Source organism: Miscanthus floridulus, chromosome 7, assembly GCF_019320115.1.
Source record: "Miscanthus floridulus cultivar M001 chromosome 7, ASM1932011v1, whole genome shotgun sequence".
Taxonomy (NCBI): Eukaryota; Viridiplantae; Streptophyta; class Magnoliopsida; order Poales; family Poaceae; genus Miscanthus; species Miscanthus floridulus.
In genome coordinates, this window is record NC_089586.1 from 131,548,427 (window position 1) to 131,568,491 (window position 20,065).

General features: G+C 51.1%; 1 protein-coding gene across 1 annotated transcript; it reads left to right on the forward strand.

The window, feature by feature from the left end:
- The first annotated feature begins 14,931 nt into the window (after window positions 1–14,931).
- Window positions 14,932–17,638, forward strand: LOC136468011 (putative F-box protein PP2-B12). Its single transcript, XM_066466865.1, has 3 exons — window positions 14,932–15,256; window positions 16,492–16,610; window positions 17,203–17,638. Exons 1-3 carry the CDS (start codon window positions 14,963–14,965, stop codon window positions 17,636–17,638), a joined length of 849 nt encoding a protein of 282 aa, XP_066322962.1. The 5' UTR covers window positions 14,932–14,962.
- Window positions 17,639–20,065: the final 2,427 nt, after the last annotated feature.

A 20,065-nucleotide genomic window follows, 5' to 3' on the forward strand; every position in this document is an offset into this window, starting at 1 on the left:
TAGATGACGTAGTCATGTGGTGCCAGGGTTCAAAGTAGAACAATAGAAGACTAGCCGAGCAGACAGCCAGTCCCCGGACGTAGCCCCCAAAAAGCACATTCACCGCAAGGTGAAGTGTGCCCACTTAGTCCTCAAACCTAACAGTAGGTGACGTAGTCACGTGGTGCCAGGGTCAGAAATAGTAGTCAATTGAAGAAAAAACCTCAAAGCGATGAGGAACCGAGACGTAATACTAACGCAGTCCCCGAGCCACTTTAGGAAATCTTGGAGAAAGCAAACCATGGAGAAAATACCGAAGTAACAGCCGCACAGTAGTAGCTGTTGGGCCGGAACGATTGGCAGAGAAATCGGCGAAAATTTGGTGGGCCATAACAGATTGCGGAGATAAATCGGCGATATGGGCCGCGGTCGCACGAAAGCTCAGGTAACGGACCGTCTTGCTATTGCGGAGAATTTGGAGAGGCGTAAATCGCGAGAACGGTTTCCCAAAAACCCTCGAATGTGGAAGGGTGGGAAAAGTGCTTTATAACTACACCGCCGCATCCCGCGTTTCCACCTTTTCCACTTTGCCATTTTGTCTTCCTCCTGAGCCCTCACGTTCCTAGAGTCGCATCCACCCTTGCTTCCGCCGCCAAACCCTAATCAGATCGGAGAGATGGAACCGAAGAAGGGAGCTGCCAAATCAAAGAAGACGAGCCCCAAGAAGGCGAGCGCCGAAGTCCGGCATGACAAAGAGTGGGTGCCATCATGAACGGGAGAGGCAAAGCTCAATAGATTAGTGGAAGCGGGCGTTCTTCCTGACCATGCTACCGCCGGATGACGAGCGACCCTCGGTGAGTCCTTCCCGACGCCTCATACCGACGAAGTGGTGGTATTTGAGGATTATTTCTGGCGGGGATTGGGATTTCCTGTTCATCCGTTCCTGAGAGATTTGTTGGAGCTCTGGGTGATTAGTCTGTGCAATCTCCACCCGAATACCATTTTGCACATCTCAATCTTCATCTATTTCTGTGAGGCATATCTTAGAATCCTTCCCCACTTCAACCTCATCCGTCGCCTGTTCTGGCTGAAGAAGAGAGGCGGCGGTGGTTCCAAGGTGGTCGGTGGTGTGTACCTTCAGCTGCGCGATGGAATGGCGGGCGAGTACCTTACTGTGCCGCTAAACACGTCGGTGAAGGGATGGAATGCTAGGTGATTCTATATGAAGCAGAGCCACCCAGCCGTCCGCTGCGATGCCGACCACATCCTGGAGAGCCAGAGGAGCTGGTCGGAGACGCCGAGCAGCGCTGATATGGAGCAAGTGAGGGAGCTCCTTGGCCTAATAAAGGGCATGAGGACCAATGGCGGATTGGTAGCGGCGAGCTTTATAGTGTGCCATGTCCAGCGCTGTAAGGAGAGGGCGCACCCGGCCTTCGAGTTCAAGGGGGAGACCGACGGTACCCGAGAGAGGCCGAAGATGCTGTCGAGGAACGTTGTTGAAGAGTGAGCTGCAGAGCTATTCGCTCCGTTTGCTTCATTCAACATGTCAGGGTATACGAAGCCCTTTAACTGCAAGAATCTACCTCCTTAGGTAAATATCTCGGTTGTGTATGCCTAAAGCTTTTCATCTTTTGTTATTGCCGAGCAGTCGACTGATTCACTTATGTGAAGATCCACTCGCAGGATAGGGCGGTGTACTTCTTAGGCATGCCGAGGGGCGATTGGCCAAGGGGAGTAGACACCCAGCCACTAGCTCAGCCTGAAAAAGATGCGGCCAGCGCCTCCTCGGAGTCCAGAGACACGAACACTGGCTGGACGGAGAGTTCTCCCCTGGTGTCGGAGAAAGTCTGGGGGAAGAGGGCGGCGGTAGATGAGCCGGCCTAGAAGAAGAGAAAGACAGCGGCTGCCGCTCCCCTCAAACCGGGTGGCATCTCGCTTGGCAGATACCAGACCACTCGAACGCGAAGGACTGTGGTGTTCGAGTGGTCGGATGACGACGAAGTTCCGGTGGCTCCTCCACCGAGCACGAAAGTGCCTCCACGCAGTACGCGCGTGGAGGATCAGTCAAAGGGAGGCGAAGAAGTCCCTGAGCAGTGGGCGAGGGAAGTCCTCGAGCAGTAGGCTGAGGTAAACCTAGAGCAGCAGGCGGAGAGAGTCCTAGAACAGTAGGTGGAGGGAGTCCCGGAGCGGCAGGGGGAGCAGAGGCCGACTGTGGAGGAGGCGGGACCTCCAACCCAGAGCACGGGAGTCGACCCCACAGCCGCACCTGGGGGCTCAGGCAGGCACCGCTGGTTCAAGAAATTGTACTGGCAGACCAAACCATAAGTGTCCTTGCCTAGGAGTTACTTTGTTGTCGTTTCTTAGCTTTTTTGGCGAGTAACGAGCACATATGATGCAATGCAAAACGTGCAGGGGATCCAACCTCGCCCGTTCAGACTGACGAGCAACCGAAAGCCGCTCCTAGAGCAGAGGAGGTATCGATAGGCCCCATCCGAGAGTCCTTGGTTGCTCGACAGCCTATGGAGGAGACAACCACCACTGCTGGCAGGCTCGGCGGCGGCGAACAGGCGATGTTGACAACGGAGGTGTCAGCGACAGTGCCTGAGGCAATGGCGAGAACCGCTAGGTCCTCGGGAGCAGAGGCTGGAGTTGCCGGCGATGCGCTGGTGTCTAGAGCGGCAGAGCCGGTGGCTCCTAAGGAGCAAACGATGCCCACTGAGGCATCACAGGGCATGGTCGGACCTGTTGCCCGGGCACAAAGCCCCCTAGTGGTGCCCTGAGCTACGGTGAAAGAGGATGAGGTGGAGGAGATCGAGCATGCTGAACCTCAACCCCAATCTATCCGAATCCTCCGTAAGCACGGCGACGAGGTGGTGGTTCTCGAGGAGGAAGACACCACCAAGGAGATGAGGAGACTGAAGACCGCCCTTCCCGGAGTGATGAAACAAATTGAGGTCAGTACTGCATCTGGAATATGCTTGTCTATGATGTTGGAGATCGAAGTTCGTCGCTATCATTGTGCATTTGTAGGGAATAACTCAGACTACCGAGCAGTGGCATCAGCTGATAAAGAGGATGGAGCCCCTCGCCGAGGAGAACAAGAAACTCAAGGAGGAGATGAACCTCTTAGAGAGAAACATCTAGAGGGCCCGGTGCGAGCGAGACCTCGCAGAGTCCCATAAGTGGGACCTGGAATACCAGAAGGGGGTCCTATCCAAGGAGCTGGCGGCTACGTTCGAGCAGATGCGGAGCAAGTCTGAGCAGCTGGCCACTGTCTCTGAACAACAAAAGGGCGCTTCCGACTAGTTGGAGCAGCTGTGGAAAGTCTCCGAGCAGAAGAAAGGTACGTCTGATCGGCGAAAGTGCTTTGCATAGTTGAATATCCTTATTTTTTGTGATGACTATTGTGCTTGTAGAGCAAGATGTGGTGCTCGACCAGCTGCGCCAGACCATCGAACAACTCTGAGGGGAGAAGACGAAGGAGTCAGAATGAGCAGACAAACTGGTCGAGGAGCTAAAAGGTGAATACCTCCTGGTCAGAATTACTGTTGAAGTAGTTTCCTTGTTTGATGGAACCTTGTAACGCTTGCAGGCTATCGTCATAAAGCCAAGGCACAGTTTGATGTGCTGGTGTAGGAGGCCAGGACCCAAAAGGACAAGTTCAACACTATAGTTGCTGGAGTTAAACCGGTGCTCGACTGCGTTGACCCAGAGGCGGCTCCTTAGCCCGAAACTAGGCGGCAACCGTCAGACACCATCATCCAGAGGTGCAAGGTAGCATGGGAGAACTTCAAAAGCTTCAACCGCAACGCCATTGTATCTGCCACTACTCACACCCTTGCGGTGGTTCGGTCCCATTATCCAACCATTGACCTTCAGGCGATAGGAGGTGGATTCGCCGAAGGGATGGGCGAGGCAGAGCACCAGCAGCTGGAGGATGAGGTGGAGGATACAGCAAAAAAGCTGGCCGGCGACATCGACCTGTTTGGTGAGACGGACGGCGATGGCGAAGCTCGGTGATCTGCTCAGAGATTATCATCTGTAATATCTGGACAATGTAGTTAGAGCGTGCGGGAGCACAAGAAACATTTATGTAAGTGTATAATGTTATAAAGTGCATGTTTATGCAGTTTGCTGGTATTTCGGTGAAAATTTCTTCATAATGTTAATCGTAACACAATTATATGAGTAGTGTCCGTGCAGTTAGTTTACTACTGAACTCTATGGCCTCGGCTAGCCCATAGTCCATAACGTCGAGCGTGGAGCCCGTGCACGTGTAGGAGAAACAGGCATGACCAAGGAACCGCAGCCGACCACCCATAACGTAGAGCATGAAGCTCGTGGCACGTGCAGGGAGAGATCGGAGACTAGGTCTTCTCCAGAGAGAACAGAACGAAACATGTGCTGCTCAGCGACTGTCAAAATAACTTAGAGATAAACGTAGTATAAGTGGCGTTCGAGCAGTTAGTCCTTTACTGAGCTCACGGCCTTGGGTTGCCCATAGTCCATAACGTCGAGCACGAAGCCCGTGCACGTGTAGGAGGAACAGACGTGACCAAGGAATCGCAGCCGACCACCCATAACATAGAGCGCGGAGCCCATGGCACGTGTAGGGAGAGATCAGAGACTGGGTCTTCTCCGTAGAGATCAAAATAGAACGTGTGCTGCTTGTTGATCGGTGAAATATCTTGGAGATTTGGAGAAAAATCTTCGGCGATTTGGAGAAACATGTTTGATGAAATACATTGGCGATTTGGAGAAAAAGTGTTCGGTGACTTGGAGAAAACTGTTTCGGCGATTTGGAGATAACGTGTTTGGCGAGAACATTGGATAGTTGGAGAAACGTGGTCGGCGATTTGGAGAAATTGTTCGGTGAAGCACGTTGGCGATTCCGTATTAGAATTTGTTATGGAGTAGCTTAGAGCTCGGCGACCGTAAGTGGAGACTAAACCGTAATGGAAAAAAAATGGAGACAAATTATGAAGACCAAAACTTTATTTATCATAAAGTGGAGAGTACATATCTAGGGCATTTCAAGGATAGAAACGTATAAGGTGCTCGATGTGCCATGAGTTGGGGACATCGATTCTGTCTAAGTCACATAGGCGATAAGACCCTGGTCGGGTAACCTCTTTGATGACATAAGGCCCTTCCCAGGGGGAGGAGAGCTTGTGCATCCCTTCGATCTTTTGTTTTCTACGAAGAACTAGGTCGCCGATAGCAAATGAACAACCTTTGATGTTGTGGTTGTAGTACCTCCGCAAGCCTTCTAAATATTTGGCTGTGTGGACACAGGTTATTAGGCGTTCTTCCTCGGCCCTGTCGATGTCCTTTGTCCGAACAGCTGTGGCTTGCTCTTCATTATAATTTTCCACCCTAGGTGCTCGGAAGGCAATGTCCGCTAGTAGTATGGCTTTTGAGCCGTAGACCAAGAAATATGGAGACACACCGGTGCTACGACTAGCTTGAGTGTGCAGTCCCCAGACCATAGCTGGTAGCTCCTTGAGCCATCTGCCCGGATGCCTTTCTTCTTTCTGATATAACCTCTTTTGAGGGCATCAAGGATCATGCCATTCACCCGTTCGACCTGGCCGTTAGCTCTAGGATGGGCAACAGAGACATAGTTGATGGAGATGCACCGGTCTTCGCAGAAGTCCCAAAAGTGATGGCTAGTAAACGTAGTTCTGAGGTCGGTGATGATGCTATTCGGGAGACCAAATCTATGGATGCTATCTTCGAAGAGCTCGACTGCTTTCTTTGTAGTAGCCGAGATGAGCGATTTATACTCGATCCACTTGGAGAACTTGTCGATGGCGACGTATACGTATCGAAAACCACCTGGCGCTGGCTTGAAAGGCCCGATCATGTCTAACCCCCAGCATGCGAAAGGCCAGGAAGCTGGGATGGTCTGTAGTTCTTGTGCCAGCACATGTATCTACTTGGTGAAAAATTAACATCCTTCACAACGTCGGATGAGGTCTTCTACATCAGAGATGGCCATGGGCCAGTAAAAACCAGCTCAAAAAGCTTTGCCGACCAGATTTCTCGAGGCCACGTGGTTACCGTAGGAACCAGAGTGAATTTCGTGAAATAGCTTCACTCCTTGTTGGGAGATGCATTTTTGCAGTATCCCTTCCTTGGCACTTTTCCTCATCAAGTTTCCATCCACCAGCATGTAATGCTTGCTTCGATAAATTAAGCGTTCGGTTTCAGTCTTGTCGGTGGGTACTTTAGCGTTGGTGAGGTACTTGATGAACTATTTCCTCTAGTCAGCGGTCGGCGAAGGTAATGCATGTACCAGCTGCTCAGCGGGGGGAACTTCCTAAACTTCCTTATCTTCTTTAATTGATGGCGCCATAAGATCTTGAACGAAGACCCCTGGTGGAATCATAGCGTGAGAGGAGCCCAACTTGGAGAGGTGGTCAGTGAGCTGATTTTGATCTCATATCACGTGGTGGTACTCGATACCGTAGAATTTCCCTTCAAACTTTCTGATTTCAGTGCAATATGCATCCATCTTGTCACTAGAGTAGGACCAGTCTTTGTTGAGATGGTTGATAACCAGTGCGGAGTCCCCGTATACCATGAGGCGCTTGACGCCGAGCTCGACGGCTATACGGAGTCCGTGGAGACATGCTTCATATTCGGTAGCGTTGTTGGAGGCCGGAAAGTGTATCCGGAGAATATATCGGAGCTTATCGTTGGTTGGCGTGATGAACAAAATGCCCGTACCAGCACCATTGATGTTGAGAGCGCCATCGAAGTACATCACCTAGTGCTCGGGGTAGGTAGCGGCGATGGGCTCTTGAATCTCAGTCCACTCAGCAATGAAATCAGCGAGCGCCTGGGACTTGATGGTAGGCCTACTTCTGAATTCGATGGAGTAAGTTTCGAGCTCGATAGCCCACTTGATGATACGTCCATTGGCCTCTTTGTTGCAGAGAATGTCTCCTAGAGAGAACTCGGTGACCACGGCGATCTTGTAATACTCGAAGTAGTGGCGGAGCTTACGCGACGTAATTAGGATGGCGTACAACAGCTTCTGGACCTGAGGATAATGAGTCTTGGGCTCATTGAGAACCTCGCTGATGAAGTATACCGGACGTTGCACCTTATAGGCATGCCTGACCTCCTCGCGTTAGACCACAATGGCTGTGCTGACGACTTGAGAAGTAGCGGCGATGTAAATCAGGAGAGTTTCGTCTGGCCATGGCGCCGTCATGATCGGAGGCTTTGTTAGGAACAACTTGAGCTGCTCAAAAGCCGTGTCTGCCTCCTCCAACCAGGAAAAGCGCTCGGAGGCCTTGAGGAGTTTGAAGAACGGTAGCCCTTTTTCGCTGAGGCGCGATATGAAGCGGCTTAAAGCGGCCATGCAGCCTATAAGTTTTTGTATATCCTTGACGCATGTTGGCCATTTCATGTTAGTGGTGGCGGAGACCTTGTTGGGATTGGGCTCGATGCCACGTGCGCTAATGATGTAGCCCAGCAGTATACCAGATGGAACTCCAAAGATGCACTTTGAAGGGTTCAGCTTCCAATGGTATTTGTTTAGGTTGGCGAAAGTTTCTTCGAAATCGATGATAAGATTGTCGGCGGTCTTGGACTTGACAACCACATCATCGATGTAAGCTTCGACGTTGTGACTGATCTGTTGATCGAGGCACATCTGAATGGCCCTTTGGTAGGTCGCCCCGGCATTCTTGAGTCCAAAGGACATGGTGGTATAGCAGTATGCACCGAAAGGCGTGATGAACGATGTCTTGATATGATCTTCCTTCTTGAGGGAGATCTGGTGTTAGCCGGAGTAACAGTCGAGGAAAGACAGCAGTTCGCAGCCGGCGGTGGAGTCTACAACCTCGTCTATCCAAGGCAAACCGAAGGGGTCTTTAGGGCAGTGCTTGCTGAGATCAGTGTAATCAATGCACATTCTCCATTCTTTATTCTTTTTTCGAACAAGAACAGGGTTTGCTAACCACTCAGGATGATACACTTCTTTTATGAATCCAGCAGCTAAGATCCATTTTATTTCTACCCTAATAGCCTCCTTCTTATCTGGCATGAATCGGCGGAGTTTTTGCTTGATCGGCTTGGCGGTCGGCGAGACGTTCAAGGAGTGCTCGATCTTCTCCCATGGTACCCCCGGCATGTCTGTAGGTTTCCAAGCAAACACGTCGGCATTGGCACATAGGAAGGAGACAAGCACGCTTTCCTATTTGGGGTCAAGGTGAGCCCCAATCTTCACGGTCTTGGAGGGGTCGTCGAGGCCGAGGCCGACCTCCTTTATTTCCTTAGACTTGGCCGAGGCACGAGGAGGCTCCAGCTCTAGGATCTCCATGTCGTCGGCGGGCGCCATCTTGGCTTTGGTGACCATGCTTGCAATCTGGATGGAGAGGTCGGTGGCTTCAGTGAGGGCGAGACTCTCTATCTCGCAGGCGTAGGCGATGGAGAGGTTGGCCCGTAGGGCCAGGACTCCTACAGGCGAAGGCATCTTCATCACCAGATACGCGTAGTGTGGTACAACCATGAACTTGGCCAGAGCTGGCCGACCAAGTATGGCATGGTAGGCGGTGTTGAAGTCGGCGACATAGAAGTTGATATGCTCGACGCGATAGTTGCTTGCCGTGCCGAACTATGCTGGTAGGGTGATCTCTCCAAGCGGCTTGGATGCCCTGCCAGGTACCACACCCCAGAAGGAGGAGTCTGAGGGTGTGAGATCTGTTATCCCGAGGCCCAACTCCTTTAGGGCTCCGGCAAAGAGGAGATATAGAGCGCTCCCACCGTCGACGAGCACTTTTCTAAAAAGCACCTTCTGGACGGTTGCGTCGAGGACAAGGGGGAAACACCCTATGTAGGGGATGTTCGACCACTGGTCGGCCCTGCTGAAGATGATGGGGACCTCGGACCATGGGCGATAGCTGGGGTTGGCGGCAGCGTCTTCCGTAGTGACGGTGAGCACCCTTCGAGCAGCGAACTTCCATTCTTTTCTGCTCTCGGTGGAGGCGAGGCCCCCGAAGATGGTGGCGACCACCTTATCGTGGTCCTAGAAGACATTGCCATTGCCCCCAGGTGGTCGGCAGCCTCCGGCTCTGTTGTTGGCGTCGTCGTCCTACTTTTTGTCTTGGAACTCCTTAGCCAAACTGAGGCAATCATTCATCTTGTGCTTGGCATTCTAGTGGAGAGGGCATGGGCCGTCGAGGATCTTCTTGTACTACTCATCATAGTTACGCTTGGCATGAGGTTCATTGACGACAGCGACAATGTGGTCTAGCTGGCGGTGGCGATTTTGACCAGACTTGGGTCCTTCTGGCCGATCACGGTCACTGTCACAATGGTAACTGCGGTCGTCGTAATGGCGGTCATTGTAGCGTTGGTCATCGGGGCAATCATCGAAGCAGCATATTGGTGAAAGCTCTAGTTTTGTTTTGGTTAATTGATGAAACCCTAAGTGCTAACCTAGTTGATCAAGATGATTATGAGATAGGTAGCACTACTCCAAGTGATGAAGCAATGGCGAAGATCATGACAATGGTGATGGCATGGTGATGGTCAAATGCTTAAACTTGGAAAAGAAAAAAGAGAAAAACAAAAGGCTCAAGGCAAAGGTATAAAATATAGGAGCTATTTTGTTTTGGTGATCAAGACACTTAGAGAGTGTGATCACATTTAGGATTGATAGCCGTACTATTAAGAGGGGTGAAACTCGTATCGGAATGCGGTTATCAAAGTGCCACTAGATGCTCTAACTCATTGCATATGCATTTAGGATCTAGTGGAGTGCTAACACCCTTGAAAATGTTTGTGAAAATATGCTAACACATGTGCACAAGGTGATACACTTGGTGGTGTTGGCACATCTACAAAGGAGGTGGTGTTTGTAGGGTTGAGATGGGTTCGGCGCTTTCGGGAAAATGGAATGCCTATTTTCTATTGCGCCGGATGCAAATTCTTGGTGGTTGGCACATTTGAGCAAGGTTGAAGAAGTTAGAATTGAAATGGAGTTGGTCGAAATAATGCTGGCGTCGGTCTACTGACCGGACGCTGGGTCATGCAGTGACCGGACGCTGAAAGGCTGCGTCCGGTCAAACTGACGGGTCTGCACAGTACCAAGGGTATTGCACCGAACGCTGGTCTGTGTCCGGTCAAGGTGGACCGAACGCGTCCGGTCGAAAAAATATGCCTCGGGGAGCTTACTGAAAACGACCGGACGCTGGGGCTTCAGTGTCCGGTCAGTTTTACCGGAGCGTCCGGTCAGCTTTGTAGCCGTTGAAATCTGACGAACAGCGTTTGAAACTGGTGACGCGTGGCGTCCATCGGGCGACCGGACGCTGAGGGCCAGCGTCCGGTCAGTATGACCGGAGCGTCCGGTCAGAGCGCGTTTTGCCCAGTGAAGGGGTATAACGGCTCTATTTATAGCCCCATGGCCGGCTCAAGGGGATACTTTGCACATTTTCATTGACATAGCAACCATGTGAGCTTAGCCAAAGCCCTCCCACTCATCTCCATCATTGATCCATCATCATTGTGAGATTGAGAGAGAATCCAAGTGCATTGCTTGAGTGATTGCATCTAGAGGCACTTGGTATTCGTGTTGCGCTGCAGATTTTGCTTGTTTCTCTTGGTGGTTGCCACCACCTAGACGGTTGGAGCAGCGGTGGAGGATCGGCACGAGTTGGTGATTGTTCGTGGCCGTCTCCGGTGATTGTGAGGGGAGTTGTACCTTCCCCGGCGGAGCGCCGAAAGGTAACTCTAGTAAATTGCTCATGTCATTGAGTTACCTCACTTGTGGGTCGGTTCTTGCGGTGTCCAATCGTGTGGACGAGGTTTGTAAAACACCTCTTAGCCGCCGAACCACCAAGTGTTGGTCGACACAATGGGGACGTAGCGTGTTGGCAAACACGTGAACCTCGGGAGAAAATCGATTGTCTCTTGTCTTTGTCATTCTCCCAGTGATTGGCTATATATTCATCTTGTGATTGGTTCATCCCCTACACGTTGGTATAATCACCTTACTCACTTATTTACATTCTTGCAAACTAGTTGACACAAGCTCTTTAGTGTAATTAGAATTGAGAGCTTGCTTTATTATTTATATTCATCTAGTTGAGCTCTTTAGAGTAGCAAGGTTGAGAGCTCTTAGTGAGTAATTACATAGCAAGTTTGTGTGCCTAAGTAATCATTGCAACTAGAATTGTTGGATAGGTGGCTTGCAACCCTTGTAGAGCTAGAGCAAGTTTGCTTACGCTATTTGTCATACTAATCAAATTGCTCTAGTTGATTTGTAGATTTTTAAATAGGCTATTCACCCCCCCCTCTAGCCATATTAGGACCTTTCAGTTGGGCGATGAGTGCCCGCATCCTCATTGAAGCGCACCTCGGCTTCCTCGGCATTGGTGTACTGGTTGGCGGTCATGATCATCTCGCCAATCCCTGTGGGCGGCTTGTGGTTGAACTTGGAGCGAAGCTCACGGTGATGGAGTCCTCGGATGAAGGCGGTGATGACCTCAGCTTCCGTGATGTTGGGAATAGAATTCCTCATCTCAGAAAAGCGTCTGATGTAGCTACGGAGGAGCTCGGACGGCTTCTGGTTGATGCGGTTGAGATCATGCTTGGTGCCCAGATGAGTGCACGTAGCCATATAATTATCGGTGAAGACTTTTTTTAGCTCTTCCCAGGATCCGATGGAGTCCGGGGCAAGGCTGGTAAACTAGCTCATGGCAGCTGGCGTGAGCATGACGGGGAGATAGTTCGCCATGACACTGGTGTCTCCTCCAGCGGCGCGGACTGCAGTGGCGTAAGCCTGCAGCCACTGAGTTGGGTTCATCCTTTCTTCGTAGGGCTCAACCCTAGTGATTTTAAAACCACAGGGCCACTAAAGTGTTCAAAGCGCCCTTGTGAATGCTGGGGGCCCTTCGGGATTGTCGGCGCTGTCGTCTGCAGCGGTGCTGGTAGCGATCGGCTCAAGAGCTGAGTCCAGGTTACCGTACTCTTGCTCATACTCCTGGCGACGGCATACTTCTTCCTCATGGCGATCAAAGCGGCATTCGTCAATACGTCATCGTGCATCCCAGAGGTTGTTGAGGTGCACTCGAACATCTTGGTCGACCTCTTGGTCGTGCTGGCTGTGATGTTCCACACGGTTGTCCCTTGCTCTGCCCTAGAGGGGTTGCCCGTCGTCGCGGCGCTGGTCGGTGAAGCGACTTGGGCGGTGATCGGATCTTGTGGCGACTGATCGGCGAATCGAGGTTGTGGAGTACGAAGGCCTCTGATCCTAGCAGATCTCGTTGACCTAGCAGTGCACCGCTTTCAGCATGGCGGCGACCTTAGCGATCTCCGGCGTCTACAGAAAACGTGCGAGCTCATTGGCGGCGACGGCCAGGTTGGCGTTTGGAGTCTTGTAAACGTCATGGCCGTCAATGCGGAGAAACTCGTCGTCGAGGTTACGTTGGAGTGGCCTTCCTTGTGAGTCAAGCTGCTGTTCGGCCATCGTAAGGGTGATCTCGTTTGCTCGTCGTTGTGCGCGGTTGACGTTCCGGTTCTCACGAGCGGCGCGTTCCTCCTCGGTTTTGCCGTTCCGAGGGGGGCTATCGACGCTGACGTTGAAGATCGCGCCACCCTAGAAAGGAGGGAGAGGAAGTTGCTCGGTGAAGGTTTCGGCGAGGGTCTCCGTAGAGCCCTGGGACTCGGAGTCCGGGTTTTCCTTCTGGATGGTCTGGAGGGATGCTTCAGGGCGTCGGCTAACGTGCAGCATGTTGACAGTCGGCGGGAGCTGGTCGGCGAGAGGATGGACGCCTCCCACCTGGTCGGCGAATTTGCCCCTCAGGGCATCTTGGTAGGTAGCAACGGCGTTGGTGAGCCCGAAAGGCAGAGCCGCAACTCCTAGAATTTTCCGAGCAGCCTCCGATAGATCTGGATCAGAGGGTGGTCGGTGCTGAACCAAAGTGTCCAGAGCCGATTCGGTGATGGAGATGCAATCGGTGAGCTTTAGACTGATGGATTCGATCAGATCATTGTTGTTGATCTGCCTCCTCATGTAGCGAGATCGGATCTGCAGTCGTAGGTGTAGGGATGATCGGCGCAGCGTTGATCTGCACCGGCTCGATGAGCTCTCCGACTCCATCAGCGTTGATGACCCACGAGATGGATCCGACCGTGAAGATCTGGTTGGGTTGCGGGAGGGACGAAGAGCCTAGGGAAAAAGTCATCTTGTTCGACAAGGAAACAGCTCGCACACCCCTACCTAGTGTGCCAACTATCGACAGGATATCATCGGCAGTCCTCCGAGGGGTATTCCATGAAGGTAGATTGATCGACAGAGAAGCGCGTGATCAAGAACAAGAAGGCAACAGAGACACACGAGTTAGACATGTTTAGGTCGTCAGTATGACGTAATACCCTACTCCTGTGTTCTGTTGGATCGTATTGGCTATCGTATGATATCGCGTGTGTTTGGAGGGGGTCCCTGCCCACCTTACATAGTCCGGAGGCAGGGTTACAAGTCGGTTAGATCTGAGAGATAACCGGAAAGTAATAACAGATTATAGGAATCATGGGATCACACGTATCCTAACAGATCTCGTAGTATCTTTAGGATATCTTTCCGGTGTCTTGCGGCAGGCGCCGAGCAGAGTCGTGCCCCGCAAGGCTTTGTCTTGTGGGCTGGGCCGCCCCTAGGGGCACAGCCCATGTAGTTGGCCGTGGGTATTTGGGGTCGTACCCCCCACAGCCGTCCAGCTCTTGCTCGACCATGGTGGTGCATTTGTGCAACAACCGGCTTTGTTAGTGGTGCTCTACATCTTGTTGAGTGGTGTCGTTGTGGCTCTAGTTGTTAGCCAGTTGTTGGTGTTGTTGAGTTGCTAGTTGGGTCATTTTTTTTACCAAGTTGAGGTGCTAGTTGTTCGGTCAGTGTATCCAGTTGTATGGGGATGAGTGGCGCACTCTTCTTAGTCGTGTGGTTTTTGTCCGGTCAATGTATGCATTTAAGACCCTGGTTTGAGAACTCATGCTAGAATAGATAGAAAAAAATCCGTACCCTTAATAGTAGGTGGGCCCTTAAATCAAAAGATAGAGCCTGATTTAAGGGCACCTATTGGAGGCGCACTATAATATTGGTTTAGGTCCAGTTTTCATGCACAATATATATATCATATAGTGGAGTCTCTCAAAAGTTTGGCATTCAGTTGAATGCTCTTAAATGACATGAGTTCACCCCTATGCATAGTCTTTATTTCATCTTATAACCGCAATAATTTATACCGAAACATTTATGATGCATTTCAATAGACCATATTCAAATTCATAAATTCAATACGACAACTAAAATTTAAAAATTGCAACAAACAAATCACACCAAGTTGTCCATCACAGCACAAGCAAATTGCACACGTCGCACACATAGTCCTAGACACCACCAGTGCCATGCCTCATCCACAAATGCTCCACACTCGACCTAGCAATAAACCGACTGTCAATAGCGTTCCTCCACAATCCACGTTGTTTATTCGCGCAACACCTTAATTAATTAGCCTAGTGCCTTTGCATTGCTTAGCAGGGAGGGCATGACGACATCGCAAGAACTCCAACGGATTAGCCCTGTCTCCAGACGTGTTCTCAGGACGTGATGAGGGCGGCCATTTCGGCGTCCACGGCCGTGAACTGGAACGTGATGAGCCGACCACGCGTTCTCCTGTATGAGGATCTGACGGTCGAGTTGCTTGCCATGCCAGGCAAGCTACTCATCATCCCCTTCCTCAAGACCTGAATATTTTTTTCCCCGCCTTGGAATTCCTTTCTTTGGGTCTCCATTCTCCAACGCGTCTCGCGTTCGTCGGCGTCGTCGCAATTCAAGTTCCGAAAGCCGTGAGCAAAGCGTGGAAGCCCGCATGTTAATTTCAACTATAAATCCGCCTTCTGTAGTTCTGTGCAATCCATTCGATGCATCCCGCCCCAACCGAAATCGACCCAAAGCGGAAGGAAGAACCGATCCATGGAGACAACGGTGGCGGCACCGGGCGCCCCCGCCAGCTGCGAGATCACACGACTGCCGGAGGACCTCCTGTTGGCGTCGTTCTCGCGCGCCGGGCCGGTGGCCGCCTGCCGCGCCGCCGCTGTCTTCCAAGCTTTCCACGCCGCGTCCGACACGGACGCGCTCTGGACCTGCTTCCTGCCGCGCGACCTCCCTCCGTTCGCTGACAAGGAGCTCTCTCCACCGCCGGCGTCGAAGAAGGCGCTGTTCATGCGGCTCTCCGACGTCCCCGTCCTCCTCGCCGACGGCCTCACGGTACGCAACTCCGCCGAGCTTCTATTGGCATATATATAAGGAGTACATATACACATATATTCGTTGATCGGCTGCTGGTGTGGTGTGGTGTGGTGGGTGCAGAGCATGTGCCTGCACAGGGAGACAGGTGCCTTGTGCTACATGCTGTCTGCGAGGAAGCTGAGCATCGCTTTGGGTGACAGTTTTCTTACTCCGGCCCACTGTCGCTGGATCCCCGTCACCGGTTCCAGGTTTGCTATTGATCTCCCTCACATGTTGGATCGATCCGCACAATTTTTTTTAACAACCTCCGATTGATGCGATATTCATGCATGGATCAGAACCAATTGATCTAACTAGTTCTTGATTGCAAATCTTATCCCGTGTTAATTTATGACAGATTCTCAGAAGCTGCTGAACTCCGACATTTCCGGTGGTTGGAAATAGGTGGCAAGATTGATAGCACGATGCTCTCCCAACACACGACATATGCTGCTTATATTGTGTACAAGGTAGAGGAGAATAGGTGGTATGAACGGTTTGCTAATACTCCCTCCGTTTCTTAATATAAGCCATATAGTTTTTAGCACCAATATTAACGCATGGCTTGGGGAAGGATGTGAGACTGAGGAAAAAAAGGAAAATCAGGCCATCTTCTCTCTCCCAATCAGCTTGCTTCTTAAATCTAAGGGATTGGTTGAGGCATGTGCTATGTACGGTGGGAAGTTTTCCAAACTAATCGGCGTGAGAGCTGATACTTACCCATATTTTGGATTTTTTAAAAAAAAATTATATGGCTTATATTAAGGAACGGATGGAATATTTTTGGTGCCTCAAAGTTTCCTAAAGAAAGAGACGATGGTTGGATGGAGGCGGAGATGGGTGAGTTCCATAATGATGAAGGTGAATACGGTGAGGTTTCCATCAGCCTTAGGAAGTTGCCATATGTGAATATTGGTCTTGTTGCTCTGGGCATTGAGATTAGACCTAAGGGCCTCCTCTCCACATCATATCGGTCGCCCGCAATCGTCCGGCTATGTGGCCAGCCTTCCACGCCCCATGTCATCTCCCACTACTTGCTGACGGGGAGGTCTTTGAACCGCTGACGTCCAAGAAGGCGTTGTTCTTGCGGCTCTTGGACGGCCCCGTCCTCCTCGCGGATGGCCTTCGCTTCTGCTTGTATCTATTAGTTTTATGTAGTAGACGATTCTGGGACAATCAGCTCAACACTGATGCATTGCATGTGGTGTGTGTAGAGCTTATGGCTTGACAAGGAGACCGGTGGCATATGCTACAAGTTGTCCGCGAGGAAGTTGAGCATTGCATGGGGTGATAATCCGACCTATTGGCACTGGATCCCTATTGACGGCTTTAGGTTGGTTATCTTGCTCGATCACACAGTCATATGTTAGCTTGCCAAATCTGAAATTTTGATATGAATCATTAGTGAGCATTTAGTTATTACTCCTTCAGTTTCAGAATGATAAATGTAGCTTGTAGAATGAAATCAACATATAGTTTAATAAGGACATAAAATTGTATAAATATATTTGCATTCAAAGTGTTTCTGAAATGATATTGATTCTTTTGCAAACGACGACATACTGTACGAGAAATTACGGGCCAAATCCTATTATGTATGACATTTGTCTAATCAAATGCGCTCATTATTCTAGGGTAGAATCAAGTATAGTTATGGTACTTCCTCCAGTAAGTATGTCAAATGATGTGGCGCTGGTGAACTAAGAACATGTTAGTGTACTTTGTTCAGTAACAATGGAGTAGTTTGGTTGGTGTCATTGAATCATACTGTTCATGAGTTTGTTCTACCCAATTATTTTGGACATTTTATATCCACACAAAAAATAGTTTGAGAAGCTTGAATGATGCCACGTTATGGAATCAATTGTTTGCATCTATTGCTCTAGTTCTTAATGACATATTTTAACCTGATTAGTTTGTAACAGATTCTCGGAAGCGGCTGAACTCCAGGAGGCTAAGTGGTTGGAAATACGTGGCAACATCGATAGCAAGATGCTCTCCCAACACACAACATACAGTGCTTACATTGTGTACATGCTAGCTATCGAGTACTACGGGCTTCGAGCCCTAAAGACATCTGTTAGCCTCGGAGGAAGTAGCAAGTCGACAGGCCACGTTTGTCTTGTCGATGGCTATAACTACTCGGAACATTGGCAGGTGATGCGAGAGTACCTTCCTGAAGACACGCACTTTCCTCGAGACAGAGGTGGTGGCGGGATGATGGAGGCGGAGCTAGGTGAGTTCCGCATCGGTGAAGGCGACGCTGGTGAGGTTTCCATCAGCCTTATGGATACGTTCGGCTCTAAGTGTGGTCTTGTTGTCCTAGGCATTGAGATTCGACCCAAGAAACAAAGGGTTTGATGAGAAGAACATTGTTTGTGCGGGTAAATAGAAATCAACTCTGTAAAGTTTTTATTATTCGCAGTGGTGCAACGTGGTGTGGAGTGATTGCCGAGGTTAAGAACTGTACCTAATCGAAGTCCATAACTAAGGTGTTTTCATTATTCTCGTGTACATATATATATATGCTTTGTGTCGCAGCAAAAAAAACGAATATATGGTCCACGAGATATCCATTCTGCAATTAGACGTTCATCAGTGATGTTCTTTTTCCACATTTTCTTTCAACAATTTCCTACTGTTGCAGTAATTTATTAGCATGCATATGCACAGTTATAGTTAATTAGCATCATCTTTACAGCCGCCGCTCCTGGTGGCAGTGGATTAGTGACTCTGTGAATGCCGACAAGTGAGCCGAAACTATTGGGGGTTTTGATCGGCAAAACGGACGTGTGGGTGCGCGGAAAAGGAAAATGGGCCTTTTCAGCGGGCACTGTTCAAAGAATTAGAAGCCAACAGGCCGAATATCTTCTCGTAAAAGAAGGAACGGCACACATCGAGCCCATCTGCGGCCCGCAACATGACGGGCGAGCAAGCCGAGCCAGGTGGCAGCCACTCCAACGGATTCGGCCGCTGACCCCGCTTTGCTGCTCGCAGGAGCCGCAGCCCGCCAGCTCCAGAGTCCAGACGCTCGGCGAACGCGTGTGCAGCGGAGATCCGCTCGGCCCATCCACGGCGTACACGGTACAGCGATGAGTTGGCGAACACGCGTGCATCCTGAGTCCTGACGGCGACGGGCAGACGCCGCCACTTTCCTGCCTCCCGGCTCCCGCGGACACGCCAACAACGGCAAATGAGCCCGGATCGGCTAGGCTTCCGGGACCAACGTGTCATCACCTCATCCCTGCCAAGAAATTTAACGAGTATTTCCCCTTCCATCCGAATATGAGGCTCGTTCGGCTGGTATTAAAGCCGGTTTAAGCCGGCTAAAGTTATTTTATTGTGAGAGAAAAATACCATAGATTTTAGTTGGTTGATAAGTTCAAGCAAACATGCTCCTGAGTGCTGCTAACCTGCTACCAAATCGAATTCCTTGACCGAGCAAGGCTCGGTTGGCTAGCTGCGCCGGCATGTGAGCAGCCCACCCGAGTTCGATCCCGGATCGACTCGCGTGCCTCACCGTTGTTCGGGATTTTTTCGGGATTTCTGCCTCTCGCACGTGATGCCATAATGGGATCATGACGTGCTCGTCGCCTACAAAATCGGTGAATTTCGGTGATCTCAAGAAGGACACTGTCGGTGTTTCGGACCGGGGAGTCCTCAACCAACTAGTAAATTTGTACTGCGTGTTCCCAATCCCAGATGGTGATGCAAAGAGACACAAGGCTTATACTGGTTTAGGCAATCGGTGCCCTACGTCCAGTCTGAGAGATCGATCTTGTATTCCTTGCACCAAAGTGCTTGTAGTAGGGGGTTACAAGCTGGGTGAGAGAGGGAGCTAGTCCTAGGTCTCGGCATGGAGCGGTGCGGGCTGCTTGAGACATTGCTCTCAGACAGCGGGGGAGCGTGCGTGTTACAGAGTGTTGCTTGTGCGCGTGTCTGTTTATTTTTTGTCTAGAAACGGCCCAGGTCCTTTCCTTTTATAGTTGAAGGGGGGACAAGGGTAATACATGTGCTAACTACACGGCGTCGTGCGAATGGAGGCGGCGTGTCCGAGCCCTGTAGCCTGTTCCTGTGGCGGCGTGGCCGACGGAGTGGTCCGTCCTTGAAGTACTGGGGCGACGCGTTGGTCACATCCGATCCTGTGCGTCATGGGAGCTCCAGGGCTACCTCGAAGCGGGCGTGGCGGTCGGCGTGCGGGTCACTGTAGGTTGACTGCGCGCGAGGCCGAGGCTCGGTTGGTGCCTAGGCTGAACCATCGTGGGGGTCTCGGTAGACGTGAATCTCGAGGTGGCCGAGGCCCTGACGTAGAGTGCCGAGGCTCGGAGGGAACAGTTGATCTTGTACGCTAACTCTGAGGCTATGCTGACCCGGACTAGACTCCCCATGCCATGTTGTCTTCGGGGTGGGGGTTACGGGGCACCGTGTAGTGCAGGCGCTGATCATGGGCACAGCACCAGAACACAGTGACCGGTAATCCCCGCCGCGCCTTGTCCTAGTCGGTATGGCGTTGATGCGACTCCTTGTCCCGTCGGCCACGCCGTGGTGTCGAGCCGTCGTCTGGCTGAGATTGCGAGAGTGGTTGACGCATTAATGGGACGTGATGTGCCATTGGGAAGACTGGTCGAGGCGAGAGCGACGGGTTATTGCCAAGCCGGCCTCGAGCGATACGGAGAATTACTGTCTCGTTTGAGGCTGTACGCACGGGGCCTTGGGCGAGACGGAGAATAGGTTCCTTGTCGAGGCCTCCTGCGAGAGGCCTCGCGCGAGGCGGAGATTCGTGAGGGC

Bases quoted from the DNA above. Each gene is read 5' to 3' on its own strand.
- LOC136468011 (XM_066466865.1), top strand. From the start codon at position 14,963: ATGGAGACAACGGTGGCGGCACCGGGCGCCCCCGCCAGCTGCGAGATC. The intron at 15,257-16,491 runs GTACGCAACTCC...TGGTGTGTGTAG, and splicing joins TCCTCGCCGACGGCCTCACG to AGCTTATGGCTTGACAAGGA. The intron at 16,611-17,202 runs GTTGGTTATCTT...AGTTTGTAACAG, and splicing joins ATCCCTATTGACGGCTTTAG to ATTCTCGGAAGCGGCTGAAC.